The following is a 19,890-nucleotide window of genomic DNA, read 5'->3' as shown; positions in this document are numbered from 1 at the left end:
TTATTATTAAAATATAGCTTTTAATTTTTGGCCATATGACCTCTTATGATAATTATGCCAGTAAGTGTTCACTAAAAAAAGATTAATAATATTTATGAGCATATTTTATTCTGCAAAGTGTACTGTTCATCTCTACACTAAAGGGCTGCGTTTTATTCAGAACATAAAGCTCATTTTGAATCCTCTTTGAGGAACACTACAAAGCAATAATAATGACTTTTCCAGTGACCGTTTTGTTTTAATTAGTAACTAAGCAAACTAGTTGCAGTAGGTGAAAGAACTCTTGGTCTGCTGGTTTGAGACTTGCAAGGTGTTTTGTGAATGTGCGGTCTTAGTAACTGACCTGATCTTGAAGTTCCCAAAGCTGTCAGAGAGAGGCGGCGCAGCTTGTGCCTGCCAAATGAAACCAGCTCTTTGGACTGAACTCGCCTGGCACTGGTTGGACTCTTCACCTGACTCCGCAGTGAATAGCGGCTCTTCGATGTCACCACATTGGGGTTGTATCTCCTCTCTAAGGTGGGGGTACTGAGGATAGAGAAGAATGAATGACAGAATTTTAAATGGCTTGCATTATTACTATCATCATCGTAACATGACATCATTTACGAAAACTGAAAAGGTGTGCTATATCGGAATAACAAGATATTATTTCATACTTTTTTTGGTCAAAAACAATCACACATGTAATAAGAGCTCTTACGTGCTAGTGAACCTTCTGATGATTTTGGTTCTGCTCCTAAGCTTGAATGCTCCCAACGAGTGGACTGGGCTTGAGGACAACGCAGGCCTCTTGTCCCCCTTTTGACCATTCTTATTAGCAACCCAATGATACACTGTGTTTTTATGAGCAGACCTTGGAACCGAGCTGGTTGTATTTGATGTAACACTTTGTCCAGCTGCCTTCCAGGAATAGCGGCTGGTGTGACTGACAGGAGATGTGGAGGCTCCTCCGGTTCTTGATTTCTTTGATACGACCGACAATGTTGTGGCATTTCTTAGTTTCTTGGTTCCCTCAAACCCAGACTGAGCTATTTTTACGGGCACCTTATAAGATTTGGGTGAAAGTGGCTTGCGTAGCTGTTTGGTTAAAGTGTTTGTTTTTCCAGCTGTTGATGAGGAACAAGATGAAGAGACCCAGGTGTACTTTGAGGTCTTGGTCGATCCAAGGGATAGATTGGTCTTGCGAGACATCTTTTTGTTTGAGCCAGAGAGTCGTCTGACATTGACAGTCCCAGGAGAGGATCCAAGGACAGGGGAGATAGAGGTATCTATGGGGCGTGCTTCTGTATTGGGAATATTTTCTATGTTTACAACTTCTTGTTTTTTAACCCAGGTAAACTGGGATCTCTTATGGCATAAGGCGACACTTATCTGTGTTGAGTCTGGTTTTTGCATGAGTTTTGTAGGGCTTGAAGAAGCATGAGATTGAAAGCTAGAGTCAGAAGAAGCCAAAGAAGAATCATTCTGGGCTTTTGGCATTATGACCGTCCTACTGGATAAGGCAGGAGTGGAGGGGTCTGCTTTGACTTGTGGTTGAGTTTCAGGCTTTTGTTTGATAGGTAAAAGGACAGTGGGGTTAGTCAAAGATGAAGGCAGTTTTAAAGAGGGTTTTATCTTCCTTTCAGATTGACTCTTTTTTTCTAATGATGATAAAGTAGAATCCACTGGATTACTGGTAGATGAATGGCCATGAGAAATCTGTCGACCTGAAGAAATAAGCACAGTCCTTTGCTCACTGGCAGTGTTCCTCTTATGTGAAGTTTCACTTTGGAGTAAGCCTGCCGCAGATTTACTCTTGTTTTTCTCTTCTGGAACCTTTTCATTGCTCCTGTTAAGTCCAGTATTATTCTGTGTAGCAGTAGCTGTAGATGTGTTGTTGATGGGATGGGATGGCTGGTTCACAGTAGACACATGATGGTAAGGGGGAGACACATGCCTCCCAGTGGCTCTGGTGGTCTTGTTGTTAATGGAGTATGTTTTCCTCCAGCTTCCCACAGAATGAGGCACATAAGGCTGTGGCAGGGCTAAATATGACTGTGTGAAGTGTGATGCGTGACCCTGATCCCTCCCTGAACGTTCCCACTGTGAAGAGCTCGAGGGAACGTCACCATGAGTATTTTTATAATCATTTATGAGATCTGCAATATCAACAAGAATTATGGCATTTAATAGGGGTAGACAAAAACAGTGATATTCTAATAGCCTTATAACTGCATTCAACATAAGCTTAAAACACTGTTTGAAAAAACATTCTACTCTTAAGAAAAAAATCCAAAAAAGTATTTAGCATCTTAAAAGTGTGTAAAGTCATAAATCACCAAATTCAGTTCTACCTTAAAATGCCTATTGTTTAAATGTTATACAATTTACTTTAAAATGTTAGCGTGTCCAATGTCTGTCAATTTCAAAATGGACAATTTAGGCAAGTGTGCCAGTGTATAGATCCATATTTAAGATTAGAATTAAAAAAATCCACTGAACTAACAATATATTCGTGTAAAGTTAGATATGCGAGACAAGAACACGTCACATCTGCGCAGAGAACATGTCTAATAAAAACTGACCGAGCCCACAGGAAGACACGATCACATTTCAGATTACTTCATAAACAGGATTACTAACAATTAGATAAAACGATCAATAAAACTATTCTGAGATGACAGACATATAAATCGACCGAAGTGTGCTTATACATAAGAGACCCGTTGTCAGCACGAGCGTAGCTTAGCTACTGTTAGGTCAGCTACATTCTTACTAAACTTGATAAATAACACTAAGTTAGCCTCTTAAAAACACCTGGTGCAAGTGATGACATCCGTTAACGTCTTGACATAAATAAACCGACAAAATACTCACTCTGCAGCTCCTCAATTTCTCTTTTAAGCGCTTCGCGTTCAGCCATTTTCACACCAAAACACGCATGTCATCAGACCGCGACGACGCACGTGATGACGTACACATCCAGTACAGTAGCCAATCAAACGTCCCTCTAAACAGACGATTCTGTGGTTTTGGTTTAGATCTAAAACGAGTTATGAACAACGCCTGCTTGTACGAAACTTAACAGATCGAAACACGTATTTGCGTTTTTCAACGATTTAGGGCAGCATTAGGAACGTCTTTTTAATCGTACCTGTTAAAGCAAAATAAGTGTATTCTTTATTTGGAGGAAATAAGAATAGCAGTGATAAAGAAAACGAAAGTAGTAGTAACGTCGGTAAGTAATGATTGTTCTCCTTCTTTTAGATCATCAAATGCGCGTTTCAATGTAAAATTCCTTAACGTTGTTTTTTTAAAACTCCCAACCTTGTGTAAATCTTTTTATACAATTATGTTTATATAGTAATAATCATAGGTTGACAAGTAAAATCTATCTCGTATCTCGATGTAAAACAGTAGTATAGTATTCAAATGATTTAGTTTTTATCGGAAGATTTTAAGTCATTGGCAAGTTATGAAATGTGCATTGCTGAGAGGAGCTCACAGTCAAAGGGAGATTCCAATGCTTGTGCAGTCTAGCAATGCTCATGCCCACACTGGAAATAATGTGACTGATATACTTTCAATCTTTGCAGGTGACATATTTTAAAAAGAAAAGATGAGTTCGGCTGACGACCAGCTGTACTTCATCTTAATTGCTCAACCAACTTCGCATAGATTGATAAATCCTGGACAAATATGCTACATGAATAAGCAACAATATGAACACAGACAGAAGATGAAGAACACCAATGTTTTGCCCATAATGTTTATTGGTAAAGATTTTGAAATTGAACTTAAAGGTGATCTTTTGAGACAACTGACACGAAGAGAAGCAGAATTACTGCTGGCACTTGAAAATAATGAAGAACGCATAATGGCATTGGCCAGTGACGAAGCTTTACTGACCTCTTTGGCTCTTTCAGAAGGCAGTCAAGTTTATGTTGAGTTAAATAACAAATGGCTCACAGGTGTGATTCGGTACATTGGCAGGATCACACCTTATGTCTGTATTCCTATAACAGGAGTCTTCTTTGGAGTGGAATTGCAGGTGAGTAGCCGGTATGCATGAGTGTGACTGTGTCTATGTTTGTGAAGAAAATGGAATGCTGTTTTAAAGATCAGTCCACTTAATATGTAGCCTATGTCTTATATTTCCTGCTGTTGTTAGGGAGAAGATAAAGGGAAAGGCCAGAATGATGGCAGTTACCGTTCTAAAACCTACTTCCAATGCCAAAAAAACTCTGGCATTTTTGCTTCTTTTGCAAGAGTCAAACCTATGGATTCTAAAACCCCCATGTCACCGAAGACATCTACTGAGATTCTAAAGAGTGGGGACAGGGTGGCATTTTTTGATGAAAAAGCACGCCATGGCATGGTTATGGACATAGTGGATGATAAGGGGATAAAAATGGTTGTCATATCTACAGTGAGTACTGAATCTCTATTGAAGTGCCTCATGACTAGTGCGTGCATCCCATACTGTATCATTCACAAGGTTTCATACAGTGTCTTGATCTCACAATAAAGCTAAATTGTAAAAATGCATTGAGTCCAGTGTCAAATTGTAAAAATGTAAATCACTAAAGAAACCGGCCCAAAAAGTAATCATCTGTATAATTTTAAACTACATGTATGTTTTTCCAGGATACGGATGAGGAGGGGAAGCTTGGGGGAGTGAAAAAGGTCCCACTGGAATTTGTAATTCAAGAGGAGTTGTTATATAAAGGTAACACACAGTATGCATGCATCTTTGCAGGTTGTTTGTGTAGTATTATTATGCCATAGACAGAAAATAATTTGGCCGTACATCGTCACCTTGGAATTATAAGGTTCTGTCTGACATTTGTGTCAAAACTGAGTTATTCACATATTCTTATTTACATTATGTTATGTTTTTCTTTACATTGTGTACATTTTGGGACTTTTTGAGCTTTGAAGCTTGTTATCTCAAAACTGCTCAGAATGTGGAACTTTGTAAATCCAAGATGACATGCACATTTCTATACTGTCAAAAAAGCTGGTGTTGGGTACCTGATTACATTTGTTGTTTTGTTTGCTTCGTTCTTTTTTTGTAAACAGAGGAAACTGAAAAAATTGACATTTCTCAGAACATAGAAATGGGGGATGTGGTTGATTCCACAGAAATGACTGTTGGGTCTTTAGTGAAGTTGATATGGAATCAACCTGTTTATGGAATCATCCGGTGGATTGGAGATTTGCCAGATTTGCCTGAAAAGCGGGCTGGGCTGGAACTGGTATATTCTTTATTTTGACATCTGTTGTTGATAAAAACAATTTGTGAAAGCTAGAAGCTTCTTGACCCGTCAAACAATTTGTTTGAATAAATCCTAAATTTATTTTATAGGAGAATGACATGGGAGTGAGTGATGGAACATTAAATGGACACCGTTACTTCACGTGTCCTCCTAAAACTGGTTTATTTGTGAAACTGTCATCTTGTAAACCTGATGACCGTTTCTCTGTGTCAAAGTTTAATGGAAATTATGGTAAGAACCTGTCTTAGATGTCGTGGTCCGTATAATTTCCAGTGTATTATACATTAGAGGGACATGTCATTTTTTTCAGCAGAAAGTGAGAAAATAGTTACTTGTAGTCATGATGTTGTTAAGTCGCCATCAAGTGGAACTTACATGTTACTTACGCACATTTTTCCAATGGTAGATAATGATGTGGCAAATCAATGTTTGGAAGAGGAGAATGTGCCACCAATCAGTCCAGAAGACGTGTTAAAGCGATTGACTGGCCGTATGAAGGGCGTTCAGGGTCACTGCAATTCTTGTTACATGGACTCTGCCTTGTTTTGGTTTGAACTCACAAAATTTGTTTAAACATACTTTGAGATCTGCATCTTGTGCTAAATTCTGAACACGTGTTTAAATCCCCTGCTGACAACTGTGAAGCACTGGGTAGTAGACAAATATATAAAAAATTATGTGAAAGCTCAAATTTACAATAAAGATAAATCTCTCTTTTGCCATTTTATATAATAAATGTAATTATTAATAATATAAAATAATATTATATATTAATAATAAAATATATTATTAACATTTTGTGTCTACATTTCCCCCCCCCGTCAAGGCATAGGACACATATATACGGAATATTTGTCAACTACCCATCTACAGTATTTGTCTGTCAAGAACATTTTAAACCTTGTCATTTACATGAAAGTAACTTTTAGGAAAAGCTGTTAAAGTTTTAGTAAACAATATACATATGCAGGTCTTACATACATTTTTAAGGTTTAGTAAATAACCAATTTGGTAGGCTAAATTATTTAAATATTCATTTGCAATAAATAACATGGCAAAATCCGATTTCTGTTTATCATTCAGTTTGTTTTCCTGTTCATCAGTCCTGGATTCTCTGCTTTTTAAATCTACAAAAAAGGAAGACAAACCCATTCAGAATACACTCCTGAAGGAAATTGTCAACCCTCTACGCAAGTGAGTTTTAAATTCGGCTTTATACGGATACAACCATTTCCTGGTAAAAAACTAAATCACGACTCATTTTTAACAGACATGGTTTTGTACGAGAGAATAGTGTGATGAAGCTTCGACAACTATTACAGAAGCGTAGCCGTTGCTCAACTTACACCACAGATGAAAAGGGTAAAGTGACTTCATGATGTCATAGCCGAATTCAGCACTGTTCAAGTTTGTCAGGTTTCACACAGTTTTAACAAAATTTATATCTCAGTATCTGTTAAAATCCTATTTGTTTTTGTATAAGTCTGTAGAATTACTTTACAACAGTTTAATGTTATTCCTTTTTTTTGTATGTGTGTAGATCCTGAAGAGTTTCTTACTCTCATCATGCAAGAGGTTCTCTATCTAGAACCTCCACTCAAACTTTGGTACCAAACCATTTCATCTTTTGTCTGTTTTAAGTACATTTTATTATGCATCAAAATTGTGGTTCTAATTTAGATCTTCTCAAAACAACCATGCTAAACAACTAAACAATTCTGCATCTATCAGCTACTGCTTTAAAGAAAGTATTATACTATTTTAAATTTTTTTTCTTTTATGAATTTTATACTGTTTTTATAGCATAGCAAAGAAATGAAGGGCTCTTCACAATGTCTTTGTTCTTTAATATTCTAGAGCTTTGCATAACTAGACGTACGCATATTTGTTATACGAAAATATGCTATGCATAAAAACACTAAAGATTGTTATCGTTTTTTTGTGAATGGGTCCCCTATTGGGTCTAGGCCCTTTGAAAAACTTCCTGTCTGCTTAAAATGTGACGCTAATACATTCATATCATGTTATTAGGAATCAGTCAGGATATAAAGGCATAGTGCAAACCTCTTACTACTACCAAATCTTTATGGATTACAACCATAATTTAGTACTGCCCACCGTTCAGCAGCTTCTGGAACATTCCTTTTACAGCAACGGTCTCAAACTCGCAGAGGTATCACCCTTTGTTTGTGAACTTTCATTGTGTGTGTCATTGTAAAGTATTTTCAGTTCTGTTTTTACTGTAGTGTTACTATTTTATTGTGCATGTTTGACCTGCAGATGGAGCTGTTTGTCTCTAGCTAAATATTTGGTGTAAATTGTTGAATGCTGTCAATCTGATTATATTGGTACAATAGGTATAACCAAGCTGTTATTGTGTATACAGTATGTATTCTTATTTCTCCAGATACCAGCCTGTCTGATTCTTACTATGCCTCGCTCAGGAAAGAGTTTCAAAATGTTTCCAAAAATCATTCCTTCAACAGAGCTGGACATCACTGGCCTTCTTTCTCATGGTAAATTGTGATAAACATCAGGACGCTCACAGTTTTCTGTTCTTATGAACATATTTGTCACGTTTCTTTGTTCATTAGGTCCTCAGCCGTGTGTGTTGTGTGGTCAGCTAGCAAGTGAAGAGTGTGCTGAGTGCTTCAGAGACCCAGTTTTTAGTCAAACAGGATTCAAATACTTCTGTTGTAAATGTTCAGCTCAGGTTGGGTTTATTAAACGTATATTATATCTACAGCTGTTAAACGATTAATCACATTCAGAATACAAGTTTCATATATAGAAATATATCGGTGACCTGTGCATGTATTTGTGTATTGTATTTATAAACACTTACACACATACATATATATATATATACACACACACACACACACAGTATTTAAGAAAAATTGAAAATGTAAAAATAAATAAATGTTTATATATCATTTAACTTAATGGTAAATATAAATGAAAACATAATAAATATTTCCTAAATATACAAAATTAACAGACATATTGTATATTATGTAAACACAAGCTTTTATTCCGGATGTGATTAATCGTATGAAAGCTCTAATAATATATCATATCATATATATTAAAAATGTAATGTTTGACAAAGGATTTACAGACTGTAAATGTTATAAGCACATGCATGTCCTGGGTACAAAACCCATGACTTTGGTATTGCTAGCACCATGCTCTACTATACACTTACAGTATGTTATAAATTACAAAAGACAGTGAAGATATCAGTGATATTCATAGTGTTTCATTTTCAACCCATCTGAGCATCTGAAAGAAACATACAAACCAAGCTGAAAATGTAATGTATTTTTTAACATATCACATCTATTTCAGGTTCATTCTCACCAACAGCGTCAGCTTCACAAACCCAGCAGATTACAGCTTCCTCAGGGCTTTCAGAGTTCAGGGTCCGATCCACGCACTCCTCCACGAGAGAAACTGGAGCTGTTCGCCGTGCTGTGTATTGAGACCAGTCACTATGTCTCATTCGTCAAATACGGACCGCAAGCTACTGACTGGATCTTCTTTGATAGCATGGCTGACCGGGTTGGTAAGTGAACGTGCTGGGTCTGAATTTTGGAAACTTGCCACCAATAACATTTTGCACAAAATATGATGCATCAATGTGTTTGTAGGTGAAGAAGATGGCTACAATGTCCCAAATGTGAGCCCGTGTCCTGAGGTCAGCCAGTATTTACTTATGCCTCTGGCTCAGCTAGCAAATCAGGTACCTCGAAATATGGAAGGAGTAGCGAAACGGCTCTTCTGTGATGGTTACATGTACCTTTACCAGAGCCGCAGTATGTCTCTTTATCGGTAATTAAATGAATGTTCAGCACAAGAACACACAAACGGTAAATGAGAACTTGTAATCTAATTATCAACGACTAGGTCTGCTTTGTAATGCTCGGGTGGGCGGGACAATATTATTAAACATGCTTTATAAGGATAGTCCAGCCGATAATATGATTTAGACAAAAAACATGTATGTGCCTTAAATGTATAAAGAATTGCAATTTAAAATGTGGAATTCTTTCTTTTTCTACCAAATTGGAAGTTTTATTTCTATTTAATTTTCTATTTATGCCTACCACTGCACTGTAAGAAGACAAACTTTAGCTTGCTGCCTAATTCTTGTATGTAAATTGAGGTAAATAAAGTTTTGTTTACATTTAATATGGACAAGATGAATGGTTGTGAAAAAATCATACTGTAAAATATGTTTCTATAAAACGTTGAGGTTTGTGACACTTATGGAGCTTTCCAATTGTTGTTGGTTTTGAGGTCCATTTATTACATTCTCAATTGTGCTCACTGACAAGTGAATAACATTATGAACCATATGTAATGACAGTTTCATAAATTATCTGTCAGAATGTTTTGATTTATTTTACTAGACATCCATTCATTATACACGCTGTCTCTTGAAAATTGGGTTTGGATGTTGTTCTAGTGCATTTGATTTAATTTCAATGAAAAAGATCAACCAATAAATAAATATGTTTTGACAGCAACATTGAGGAGCTACATCCTCTGCTTCCTCTCTCAGTTTGTGCTTGTGTCAGAGCCACATAGATCTTTTAGATATAAGTCTATTACATTCGTCCCCTCACCAATTTAAACCTGGATGAGTCTTTGCTTGTTTGTGTCATTTGCTGTCACATTCTCATCCTAATTAATTATCTATCCTGGAACAAAATGGATTTGTATCATCATCATCTACTCTGCGAACCTTCATAGGATCTGTTGTGGTTTAGAAAGAGGCAGAAATCAGGGAATACTTTTTAAGAAAGAATAGGTAAAAGTGTTGGGTATGCCTATAAAGGACAGTTCACCCAAAATAAAAAAATATTTATTCAGCCTATATGACCCTCTCCTGAGGGCAGCATAAAAGAAGATATTTAGAGAAATGGGCATTCATGCGGTGGAAGTCAATGGGGTCCAATGTTGCGTGGTTAACAACGTTCTTCTAAATATCTCCTTATGTGTTCTGCAGTAGAAAGAAATGTTTCTTTTCCTTTCTTTTATATCCACACTGTCTTTTTGACCCCTATATATTGAGTTGCTTCAGAACAGAGAGAATGCGTGAATACAAACATGCTACATCCCCAAAACATTGCAAGAAGAGCAGAACGGGGATCAACCAGCTGCGCTTTACAGGCACAGGAAACAACGCCCAACTCTAAATCAATAAGGTGCTGAATGTGTGATAACTTCATTATGTTTAGCACTGTGGGTGGAGTCCATTTCAACTGATTGCACCTGACAAATTCAACTGAAAGGCTTTAATAGAAGTACCTGCGGTGAATAGGAAGACTGGGTTTGCTCAACATACGCTTGGGAGCGGACTATGTTAATGTCTGACAAATTGCAGATGAAGGACGTGTTTTAAATACCAGATTGAATTGAAAAAATATTTTGTGCTTTTGGTTCTGCAATTACACAAAATGTCCTTGCATTTCTCTGATTTGAGTCTGGAATAGGCTGGTGACTTTTACATTATGGAGAATGAATGGGTAAATGTGTTGTAAAATAAAAAGCAATTTGGCCTCACAAAATATACATATCAGGACCAAATCTTTTATCATTTACTCACTTTTATGTCCAAACCTGTATGACCTTTTTCTTCTGCAGAACACAAAAGAAGATATTTTGAAGAACGTTGGTGCCCCATCTTCAGTACAGTACAATGTGCCCAAATTGACTGTATGAACATACTCAAAATATCCTCTTTTGTGTTCCACAGAACAAAGAGTCTTATATAGGTTTTTAAATTACATCAGGAAGAATAAATTATTGAATACATTTGAGTAAACTATCCCTAAAGAAAAGAAAATGAGCAAGGTGTTTACGATTTGACATATCGTAATATATATGATATGATGTAATTGTTAAGTTGGAAGTGTAAAAACACACACACAAATTGGGGTTAAAAGCAGAAATTGAAAGGAGCAAGGTTTTATACTGTATGATGTCACGATGACATACATGTTATTGTGTAAAGTTTAGTGTTAATATGTTACCAGGGAAACCTCACAAGTTATTCTAGGCCATTAGGAGATACTTCACCAACCTTCTTGACCTTACATGCAGTAATTACAAAAAAATAGAAAGCGAAATAATGGGGCCATAAAAGACCCCGCTGAGATGATCAAAGAAGGAGATGCAAAGGTCTGTCTTTGAAACTTCTCAGAAGAACTGACTACGACAAATGGCTGTGACACTCTTAGCACCCTTTACTTTCACTTTATTTTCTAACCCCAGACTAGTTAAATGTGGGAGATTGATGTGAAACGTGTAATTTAGGTCACACAATAGCTTTTCAATTGAATTCAATCTGAGCTTTGGCCTTCTTTCATAGTTTTGCTGTGTGCTCAGTTCCCTGTCCTCCTGAAAAATTCTCTTCAACCTAAATGCAGATCTCTGGCTGACAGAAACAGGTTATCTTCAAGGATTTGTCTGCATTGTATACAGTCTGACAGGATTGTTTTACCTGGGTGTGGTGTATTTCACGTTTTCAGTGAGCTCAGTTTTATTTTTCAAAATGTTGGTCACACCAAACCTTTTTCTAGCTAAACTTTCACAGAGGTCAAATCAAGACTATAAACAATGTTTAGGTGGTCAACAAAAAAAGTAAACAACCTTGAACATCCTATTCAAGTTCATAATTCATCTTCAAATTCAAAATATAAAGCATGATTGTGGCGAGCAGGGCAGCATATCTTTCCAAATGTTCTGCCAAAACATACTGCAAATGGTCATGTGACTTTTTTATATGCCACAGGACTTGTAAAAATTCCATTGCAGTTTAGCATATTTGCCTTTATCGTATTGCCTGAAAAAACACCTAATGCGAGCGTATTTTCTATGCACATTTTAAAGGAAAATGGAAACCTGAAATCACACATTTTCATTTCTTTAAAAAAAGCTAAATGTAATATTCAATATAAGCTAAGTCGGCCTCCGTGTTCTTTTTCGATGACGTCAAATGGTTGCACACACAGGCAGCCAAACTGAGCAGACACACTAATCAGTTCTTCAGTAAATATAAGGTGTTGTATGATACAAAATATATAAATAACGCTAAAATAATAAAGAAAGAAAATTAAGAAGATATTTGGTGTATTTTCAAACATTTTAATATTGTTGGTCAGAAATAATACAAATACACATATTAAGAACCATAATCATTGAGAATTTTATATATACACAATGATTTTAGCCATTATAAAATGCATTTTATCGTGTTTTATCTCGATTTTGACTTTTGACTCCCAGTATAAATATTATTTGAAAAGTTTATGAATACTGTGACAGTTACACTGTTTCTTAATTTCACATTTATAAATTCAATGCCATTATTAATATATTATGCCATACATCTCTCTTTACCCAAGGTTCCTTTTAACTAAAGGGTTAAGTTAGCAGGTAGAGCTCATGCAGAATGAACGTTAATGTGCTGCCTAGGTTTAATGAAAGTTGTTGAAAGAGATGTTCCCATGTTTAAATAAGAGACTGTTATGTGTAGAAAAGTATTCAGTTTCTTTAAGTTAAATGCAACAGTTCACAAAGAGAAATGTTACTGAAAAAGCTTCTTTTGGACTTAAATAAAGTGACAAATGTGGCCATGTTTTCATAGTCATAGATATTGTGATGTATGCTTATAGGATTGTTAAGCAATATATTGATTATCTCAGAATCATTACATTGTGATAATATCGGTATCGTGAGCCGTATCACGAGGTACTCTTTGATTTCCACCCCTAATGCAAACTAGCATTCATCCTTATTGATGACTTTCATATGTTCCCGTCCTTGTCCGTTTAAACCAAAAACTACGAAGACCTTGCTACAGAAAAATTTGACGTTTTCACATCTCTTATTTTGTTAGTAGCTCAAACACGCGCTAGCGCCATTAATATAAAATCAGCACTTTTCCGTAAGAAAGTGTCAGCATTTATTGAGAGGTGTGCAACAAACTGAACGCATGCTTCTTTTATCGGTCTTTTTCTTTCATCCTCCTTCATCTAGAGTTATTCTCAATGCACTTCAACGGGAAATGTGTTTGATCTCCATGTCTGTTAGCTTATGATCAGCAGAATTTAGTGACCTTTGATGCTCAAGGGAGATTGGGATGTACAGTACAGGACATTATGCAGGCTTTCATCGGTGGAAAATCAAATATGTCATGACATAATACAGGCCTGAGAACCAACCAACTGGTCAGTCTGTCTGGCTGTTCTATTCAAATAAAAACGGTGTATACAGCTTTTGTAGCTCATTGTCCATTTAGTCGCCAGTCATTTGTCACAAGTCATCTATGAAAATTACATGTTTGCTGTAAATTGCATATTGTTATGTGTCAGTGTGTGTGTTCTTTGAGAAGGTTTGATCAGAAAAGAGAGAATAATAGAGCTCCTGGCCTTTCCCATTTGAGGTGATCCCCACAATGGTGACATTAGAAGGGCCCGAACATCCTATTATTGTTCACTAATTTGATTCCTGTAACATGCACATCTGACATTCACACACACATTTCTGATGGAGAGCATAAAGGACACTAACATTTGTGTGTCAGACCACAAGCGCTACAATAACTAAAAAGAGATTTTTAAAGATGGTAAATCTGAAAAATTGGAAATACAAGGTGGAAATTATCAGCATTCCAAGAGTGCTGATATTTAATATAACAGTACTGGAATGTGGGAATTTCCAGCGTTATGGATGTGACATTTTTAGTAAAAGAAAAGAAAAAATCTTGAAATTAAATAAATTTCTCATAGAATGTATTTATTAACAATATATTGAATCGTTATTCTAACTGAACACCTGATGATAGAGTCCAGACATCAGAAAAATATCAGTCCATGAACAAGTTTAGAGAGAAAAAAATGATGTGTTATGGATGTTACAAAAAAGACACATGTTTTTAAGAGAGAACAAACTTTGTAGGATTTCTGTGCATTAAAATGTACAAACCAAAAGCAATAATAGCCAACAAATGCAGTTGCGATGGCTCTTCATACAGATCACAAAATAATAAATCATGTCCCCTTTTTGGGGGAATGTGGAACGTTATGGATGTGACACTTCACTTACCTGACTATGGAAAACTATGATTTAATACCCATAAAGTACAAACTTAGACTTCACATGGGTATTTAAAACCATCAAATATTGTGGTGAAAACCTTTGGTAAAAATGTGCATTGAATTTCCCACGTTTCACTGTTTGCATCAGTATGCTTTTCTGCATTCGCAATGTTCCAGGCCAAAACATTGGGTGATGAGGCACACCTGACCGTAATCTCATCACCGCTGTCTTTAATTTCTTGGGCTGTGTCCGAAAGCTTAGGCAGCTGACTTGTTGCCTCGCTGTCTCATGAGGCAATGCCTTTGGAGGCAGCGTTTAGGCATGAATGCAGCTCCGAGAAACACATTCGGACAGCCTTCAGAGGCAGCGTAACAGAATTTTGTTGGAAATATAAACAGATATAAACAAAATATAAACCTTTATGATAACTAATCGAATATTGTAAAACTGCAATCGTTATTTTTCAATACAAAATTGAATTCATTTACAAAAAAACTGTAGCTCTAGCCGCCATTACATTTTTTTTAACTCGACCCTGCTCCACCAATTACATTCCTCGCGTGAGCATACACATAGAATTTTGGGACATTTGAAGCAGTGAAGGTATCTATGCTGCCTTCAAACATCGACCTGATGGAGGTATCTCAGGAAACAGGAAGTTAAGCAAACATTGGATTTCTACCTTGAAATACTCCCTCCACATGATTTACATGTCACCCCAGGCCCGGAGGGGATCACATACAGTGACCATGTGTCTGACAAACATTCCGAACTCTCTAAATGCGCTACACTCACTGTATGTGTCTTTGCTCACGTAACTTTTCGTCTAAATTATAATTCAATATTAATGTCTTGCCCACTGTGAATATCTAATATGCTTTAACAAAAATATGATTTTACATTTTCACAAACTTTGATGGTAAGAAATATGAATCGTTCCGAAAACAATTTCCAATTTAATGTATTTAAATGTGACTGATTCATTATTTTCATCATTTTCATTCTTTGTAACCTAATCCACAACAAGTTTATACAAAGAAAAATTAAATTCCTCGTCCTTGACCACCAGTCTCAGTAGCAGTGTTTTATCCATATTGATAAGCTCTGCTGCAACTTAAGAAGTAAACTAATTGGTAAAAAAAGTTGACATATTTCTCAGCACAGCTCAGCTACATATGATGTAGCCAGACGTTTGCCTCAAAGGAAAATCTAAATTCAATTCAGATACATAACTGGGTCACTGAATTATCCCTCGAGAGGCTGTTGCGAAGCTTATGCGCTCAAAAGTGCTCATCACACCGTACAGTCATGAGTCTGCATACAAAGACAACATCAGTATTGATTACCAACATTTGTGCAATCTGCTGGAACTCTGAAGAGCCCAAGCCTGATCCAACACAAACAAACAATCCTTCTGCGTATTTAGTCCCATAGATGAAGGGTGATGATGTTACGAGTGGGGTATTGTTGTTTCAATTCCATTATACTTGACTGTTTCAGAAAATGATACGATCGTGACTGACTTATATATGTTGTTTTGTGTTTCATGTCAGACTTTCTTTCTTTCTGACGTGACCAATTCTATCTTTCAACAAGATCCCAAATGTCCTTAAAACAAAGGTATAGTACACAAATGAGGTTCGTTTAAATGTATGGATTTGAAAAGCACATCGTACATTCAAGGTATACTTTTATCAGTACTAAGTGCATTCTAAAAAATGATGGGTTATTTTCAACCCAGTTGTTGAAACCTGGGTTGATTTTTGTTGAATCAAATATAAATGTAAATGATGACAATATTTCATTTCATTTTTGGGTGAACCATCCCTTTAACCCAAATGGCTGGGTTCATCTGTTTTTGACCCAGTGCTGGGATAAAAATAGCCCAGCATTTGTAAGAGTGTGTGTTTCTTGGGAAGTAATCCCATGATCTCAGTACTATTTGCTCTTTACAATAGACAGAGATAACAAGATAGCGTATTAGTGGTATAAGACAGAGAGAGGATTTTTCCCAGCAAAAGATCAATGTGAGATGTAAGACGTAGGTGAGTTTTGAAGAGATGCATCTTGAATTTTAGTGTAAATGAGGTTGAAGAGTTGTTTTTTAAACCTCGATCCATGAGGATCAAATACAGACAAGAGATTCATTCTTATGTTTAATAAGAAAGAGTGCTTTTATTGCACAATAAACGCATGCCTACAACAATGATTGATGACAAACCTATTTCTCCGCGTTTTTGTATTGCAACTCATCTGCTGCATTTTAAAAGGGGGGAAAGACAGAAAGGAGAAACTAAACCAGAAGGAAAGCAAATCACACAGCTTTCTAATCCTTCAGGAGACCCTTCTACACACACATGCAATTATTCCAATGCTGTTGACATAACAGAAAAAAAACGTCTTTCTTTGTATAGCACACTCAATTACACCTACTCTGTGGTTTGAAGCAGTAAAATGCACACCAGTATTTACACATACCTGTTGTGTTGGGATGAGAGCGTCTCGCTCATTAATGACTGCTTTGCTAACCTTTGTTTGCATCTCACGAAGTCAGTTGCTTGATTCTAACCTTCTCATGTCTAATGACCAAAACAGAGCTCTACAAATAATCACAAAGTAAATGTTGTTGTGATATGCATAATGGTTGAGGGTTTAAAGGAGGTTCACCTCCTCTGGTGTGTGCCTTTAAACAGAAGCTCGATAACTGAATTTTAACAAGAGGAGCTATTATTTGGTCTTGCTAATTTATTTATTATAAGTTGCGTTGAAGAGCCGTTGTTTGCTGTTGCTTAGCAGAATGGATGCAGATAACACTTTTGATGTCTAATGTACAGCTGGAGCTGGTGGTTGTTATCTTGGTATTTATGGATAACGGCTGGTTCATAAGTTCACATGTTCATTTTTGAGTATAATGAAGGTAAACAGATTTGGCTCGCCGTCCACTTGATCATTTCATAAATAAAACAAAACAGATGCATTTACATTAGGTCACAGATATTTGCACTCACCAACTTAAGTAACGCTCAATGGAAACCCCATATTTCGCATAGCGTTTTTATGCTCACATGGAGGTTTTCCAGGCAATTCGATAAAGGAATATTTAGCCAAACCGCAATGGGTCACCTGCCGTACGTCAAAAAACATTTATTATTCTCAAAAGATTTGAAATTGCATATATAACCTCCCAGAAACACCTCATACGTGGCCATTCCCTTGTATAGGGGGCTTTCTTTAGATAACATCCTACATCTCTTTCGAAAAATAATGGCTGGTGCAGTGGCTGCAATACGTGCAAATTGTAAACCTACCTACATCCATTGCCTTGATTTTGGGAATGAATGATCACAAGTCATTGTACAACATATAAGTTACTTATTCACAAAAGTGAATCGACATTTAGGAAATATCACAATAGTGTTGTGCAACCCGTAATGGAAAATAGGCTTAGGATACATGTGGCACAGCCAGGAAATACACATTGATGTGCTATGTTAGGGTAAGCTGTCACATTAGACTGGTTTACAATGATGTTGAAAGCGTACTTTGGTTTTATTGGTGATACTTATCTGCTTTACTCAAGCCATGTGAACAGACTTAGAGAAAAGGGGGACCTACTTTCAAACCGACCAGGTACAATACCATGTAAAAAAGCTACAAACTGTTTCTGTAATGCAGCACATGCTAATCAGTTAAGACAATGCATCAGCCAATGAAGATAACAAGGACTCCATCCAAACAACATTAGAGTCTGACCTTTCTGTCACATTGCATATATTTGTATAAATTAGTGCCACTTAAATATACATTAACAGCATCTATCTATGCAAGAGCACACAGTTTAAATAGCAATTAACTGGGTCTTATTGGGCCTTCGCCATTATAGCAAATTAAAAAGAGCAAAATCAAAACAAAAATTTATCACAAATGCCTACAATTAATCTTTTAATAGTCGATTCATCTTCACTTCAGTTTTGGACACCTGGATTAAAATAGTCCAGGAAGTTTTACCATTGACCTGCCTCAAAAGTCATCTTCTTGGTTTTACATTCTTTATTTAATCTGCAAATTATTTTTTTATCTAGATGTGCTTTAGCCACGATATAAACCAGTGAGTAAGCTACCGTAAATTATTTCTGTGTGGGATGTAAATATTGTGTTTTTTTACGGTAGCTTCTGAGGAATGAGAATATTTTCTTTCCTTTTCTTCTGATAGATGGGTTTTTTGTTCACTATATATAGAAGATAGCAAGTGAGAGAGGGACAGAGAGAACTGCCATTAGTCACAGAACTGTATTGTGTTTACCACAGGGTCTCATTGATCAGTATGTGCAAATAAGGTTTCTTTTCAGTAACGTTGTTTCTGACCATCTTTCCTTAAGACTAATAGTCCACTGTGTCTCTCTCCTTATTTTTTCTCATGTGACAAGGCAGCTGGAAGCAATGGGGGGCTGTTGTCCTGGTAGGATAATATTTCCCCCCGGCTGGAGGAGAACATCATGTATATATGTACAATGTGTTGTTTTCTAGCCAAGCTAAACAACCGCAAGTTAAATGTGATAAGCCATGCTTCTTTATTCAATTGATTTGCCTTTTCAACCAATAGACTTCAGGGAATTGCAATTCACACAATGAAATGACAAAAATGGTTAAATGGGGCAATTATGAAATCTGCTAAATAAAGAAATATATATATATATTTACAGATAAGATAACAGAGCCTTTAAACGATATGAAATTTTCACATTGTAATTTGAAATAGTTTAACTGACCGGTTTACTGAGAGAAGATGAAGGACTCTCGCTCTGAGCTTTTCCCACTAGAGCTTTGTGATCTCATTGAACCACTAATACATTCCTTTAACCTTGTTACCTGAAAATAGTTCATTTCAAAGAAGCCACATTATTTTCATTTGTTCGTTTGGGATATGCTTTATTTCAAAGAGACTTTATGGACTTAATTTATTCATGGGTAATTTAATTTGGGTAAATGTCCTCAAAAACATTTTATCCAATATTTGAATGAGATAAGAATGTATCCTTATGTTTGGGATACACATTCACCATGACCACAGGATATTAAAATAGGACAGTGGATTCATCCTCCGTTGCATATCATTCGTGAATCTGAATTGGAGCCAAACCCTGCAGTGATATTTAGCTTGAATGCACAAAAACCTTTTAACCGCTGGAGCTGATTTTGGGCAGTCAGAGGAATTCAGAAGTTATACAAGCAAGAATCTATCAAAATACTTTTTTCGCATTGCTTTTACTGCTTTTACTGAATTCTTGGATTAAATTTGCCCAATATGATGCAACAACATAAAATCTCTTCTTATGTTGAGAAATGTATATTACTGTATGTGTTGACTCAAATGTACTCAATTTCCCTGTAAAATAATCATTTATAATCAAGTGATCATAATCAAGTACCTTATGCACATTTTGCTGTGTTTAATGGTACAAAACTAATTTGTATGTATTAACATATTAAGTTTCTCAAACATCTCCTGGATAGGCCTAGA

General features: G+C 36.3%; 2 protein-coding genes across 5 annotated transcripts in view; one reads left to right on the top strand and one right to left on the bottom strand.

Moving 5' to 3' along the window:
- The window catches only part of zc3h3 (zinc finger CCCH-type containing 3), a 56,385-nt gene extending 53,399 nt beyond the window's left edge, over window positions 1–2,986 (bottom strand). For both annotated transcript variants that reach the window (XM_079459908.1, XM_079459907.1), the window contains exons 1-3: window positions 2,857–2,986; window positions 701–2,138; window positions 344–525 (exon numbers count right to left, since the gene is read on the bottom strand). In XM_079459908.1, coding sequence (XP_079316034.1) covers window positions 344–525; window positions 701–2,138; window positions 2,857–2,902 — 1,666 coding nt within the window. In that variant the 5' untranslated portion in view covers window positions 2,903–2,986. The remainder of the gene's footprint in view (window positions 1–343; window positions 526–700; window positions 2,139–2,856) is intronic.
- On the top strand, window positions 2,939–9,803 carry cyldl (cylindromatosis (turban tumor syndrome), like). 3 transcript variants are annotated; one of them, XM_079459910.1, is made up of 15 exons: window positions 2,939–3,217; window positions 3,576–4,030; window positions 4,151–4,408; window positions 4,627–4,708; window positions 5,062–5,237; window positions 5,348–5,489; window positions 5,665–5,806; window positions 6,342–6,452; window positions 6,529–6,620; window positions 6,799–6,865; window positions 7,290–7,431; window positions 7,666–7,774; window positions 7,853–7,971; window positions 8,610–8,826; window positions 8,912–9,803. In XM_079459910.1, exons 2-15 carry the CDS (start codon window positions 3,599–3,601, stop codon window positions 9,094–9,096), a joined length of 2,274 nt encoding a protein of 757 aa, XP_079316036.1. In that variant the 5' UTR covers window positions 2,939–3,217; window positions 3,576–3,598; the 3' UTR covers window positions 9,097–9,803. The 3 variants fall into 3 exon arrangements, 2 of the variants coding, with proteins under 2 accessions (XP_079316036.1, XP_079316037.1); XR_013786877.1 differs by lacking the exon at window positions 7,853–7,971 and having other exon boundaries at window positions 2,954–3,217; window positions 8,912–9,793; XM_079459911.1 differs by lacking the exon at window positions 2,939–3,217 and having other exon boundaries at window positions 3,911–4,030; window positions 4,249–4,408.
- The last annotated feature ends 10,087 nt before the right edge of the window (window positions 9,804–19,890 follow it).

Source organism: Barbatula barbatula, assembly GCF_947034865.1.
Source record: "Barbatula barbatula genome assembly, chromosome: 7".
Classification (NCBI taxonomy): Eukaryota; Metazoa; Chordata; class Actinopteri; order Cypriniformes; family Nemacheilidae; genus Barbatula; species Barbatula barbatula.
This window is presented reverse-complemented; position numbering and strand designations above follow the sequence as displayed.

What these genes read in the sequence shown, in the direction of transcription:
- cyldl (XM_079459910.1), top strand. Translation starts at nt 3,599, where the DNA reads ATGAGTTCGGCTGACGACCAGCTGTACTTCATCTTAATTGCTCAACCA. An exon ending in CACTGGCCTTCTTTCTCATG is followed by an intron (nt 7,775 to 7,852) that starts GTAAATTGTGAT and finishes TTTGTTCATTAG; the next exon opens with GTCCTCAGCCGTGTGTGTTG. An exon ending in GTTGTAAATGTTCAGCTCAG is followed by an intron (nt 7,972 to 8,609) that starts GTTGGGTTTATT and finishes CATCTATTTCAG; the next exon opens with GTTCATTCTCACCAACAGCG.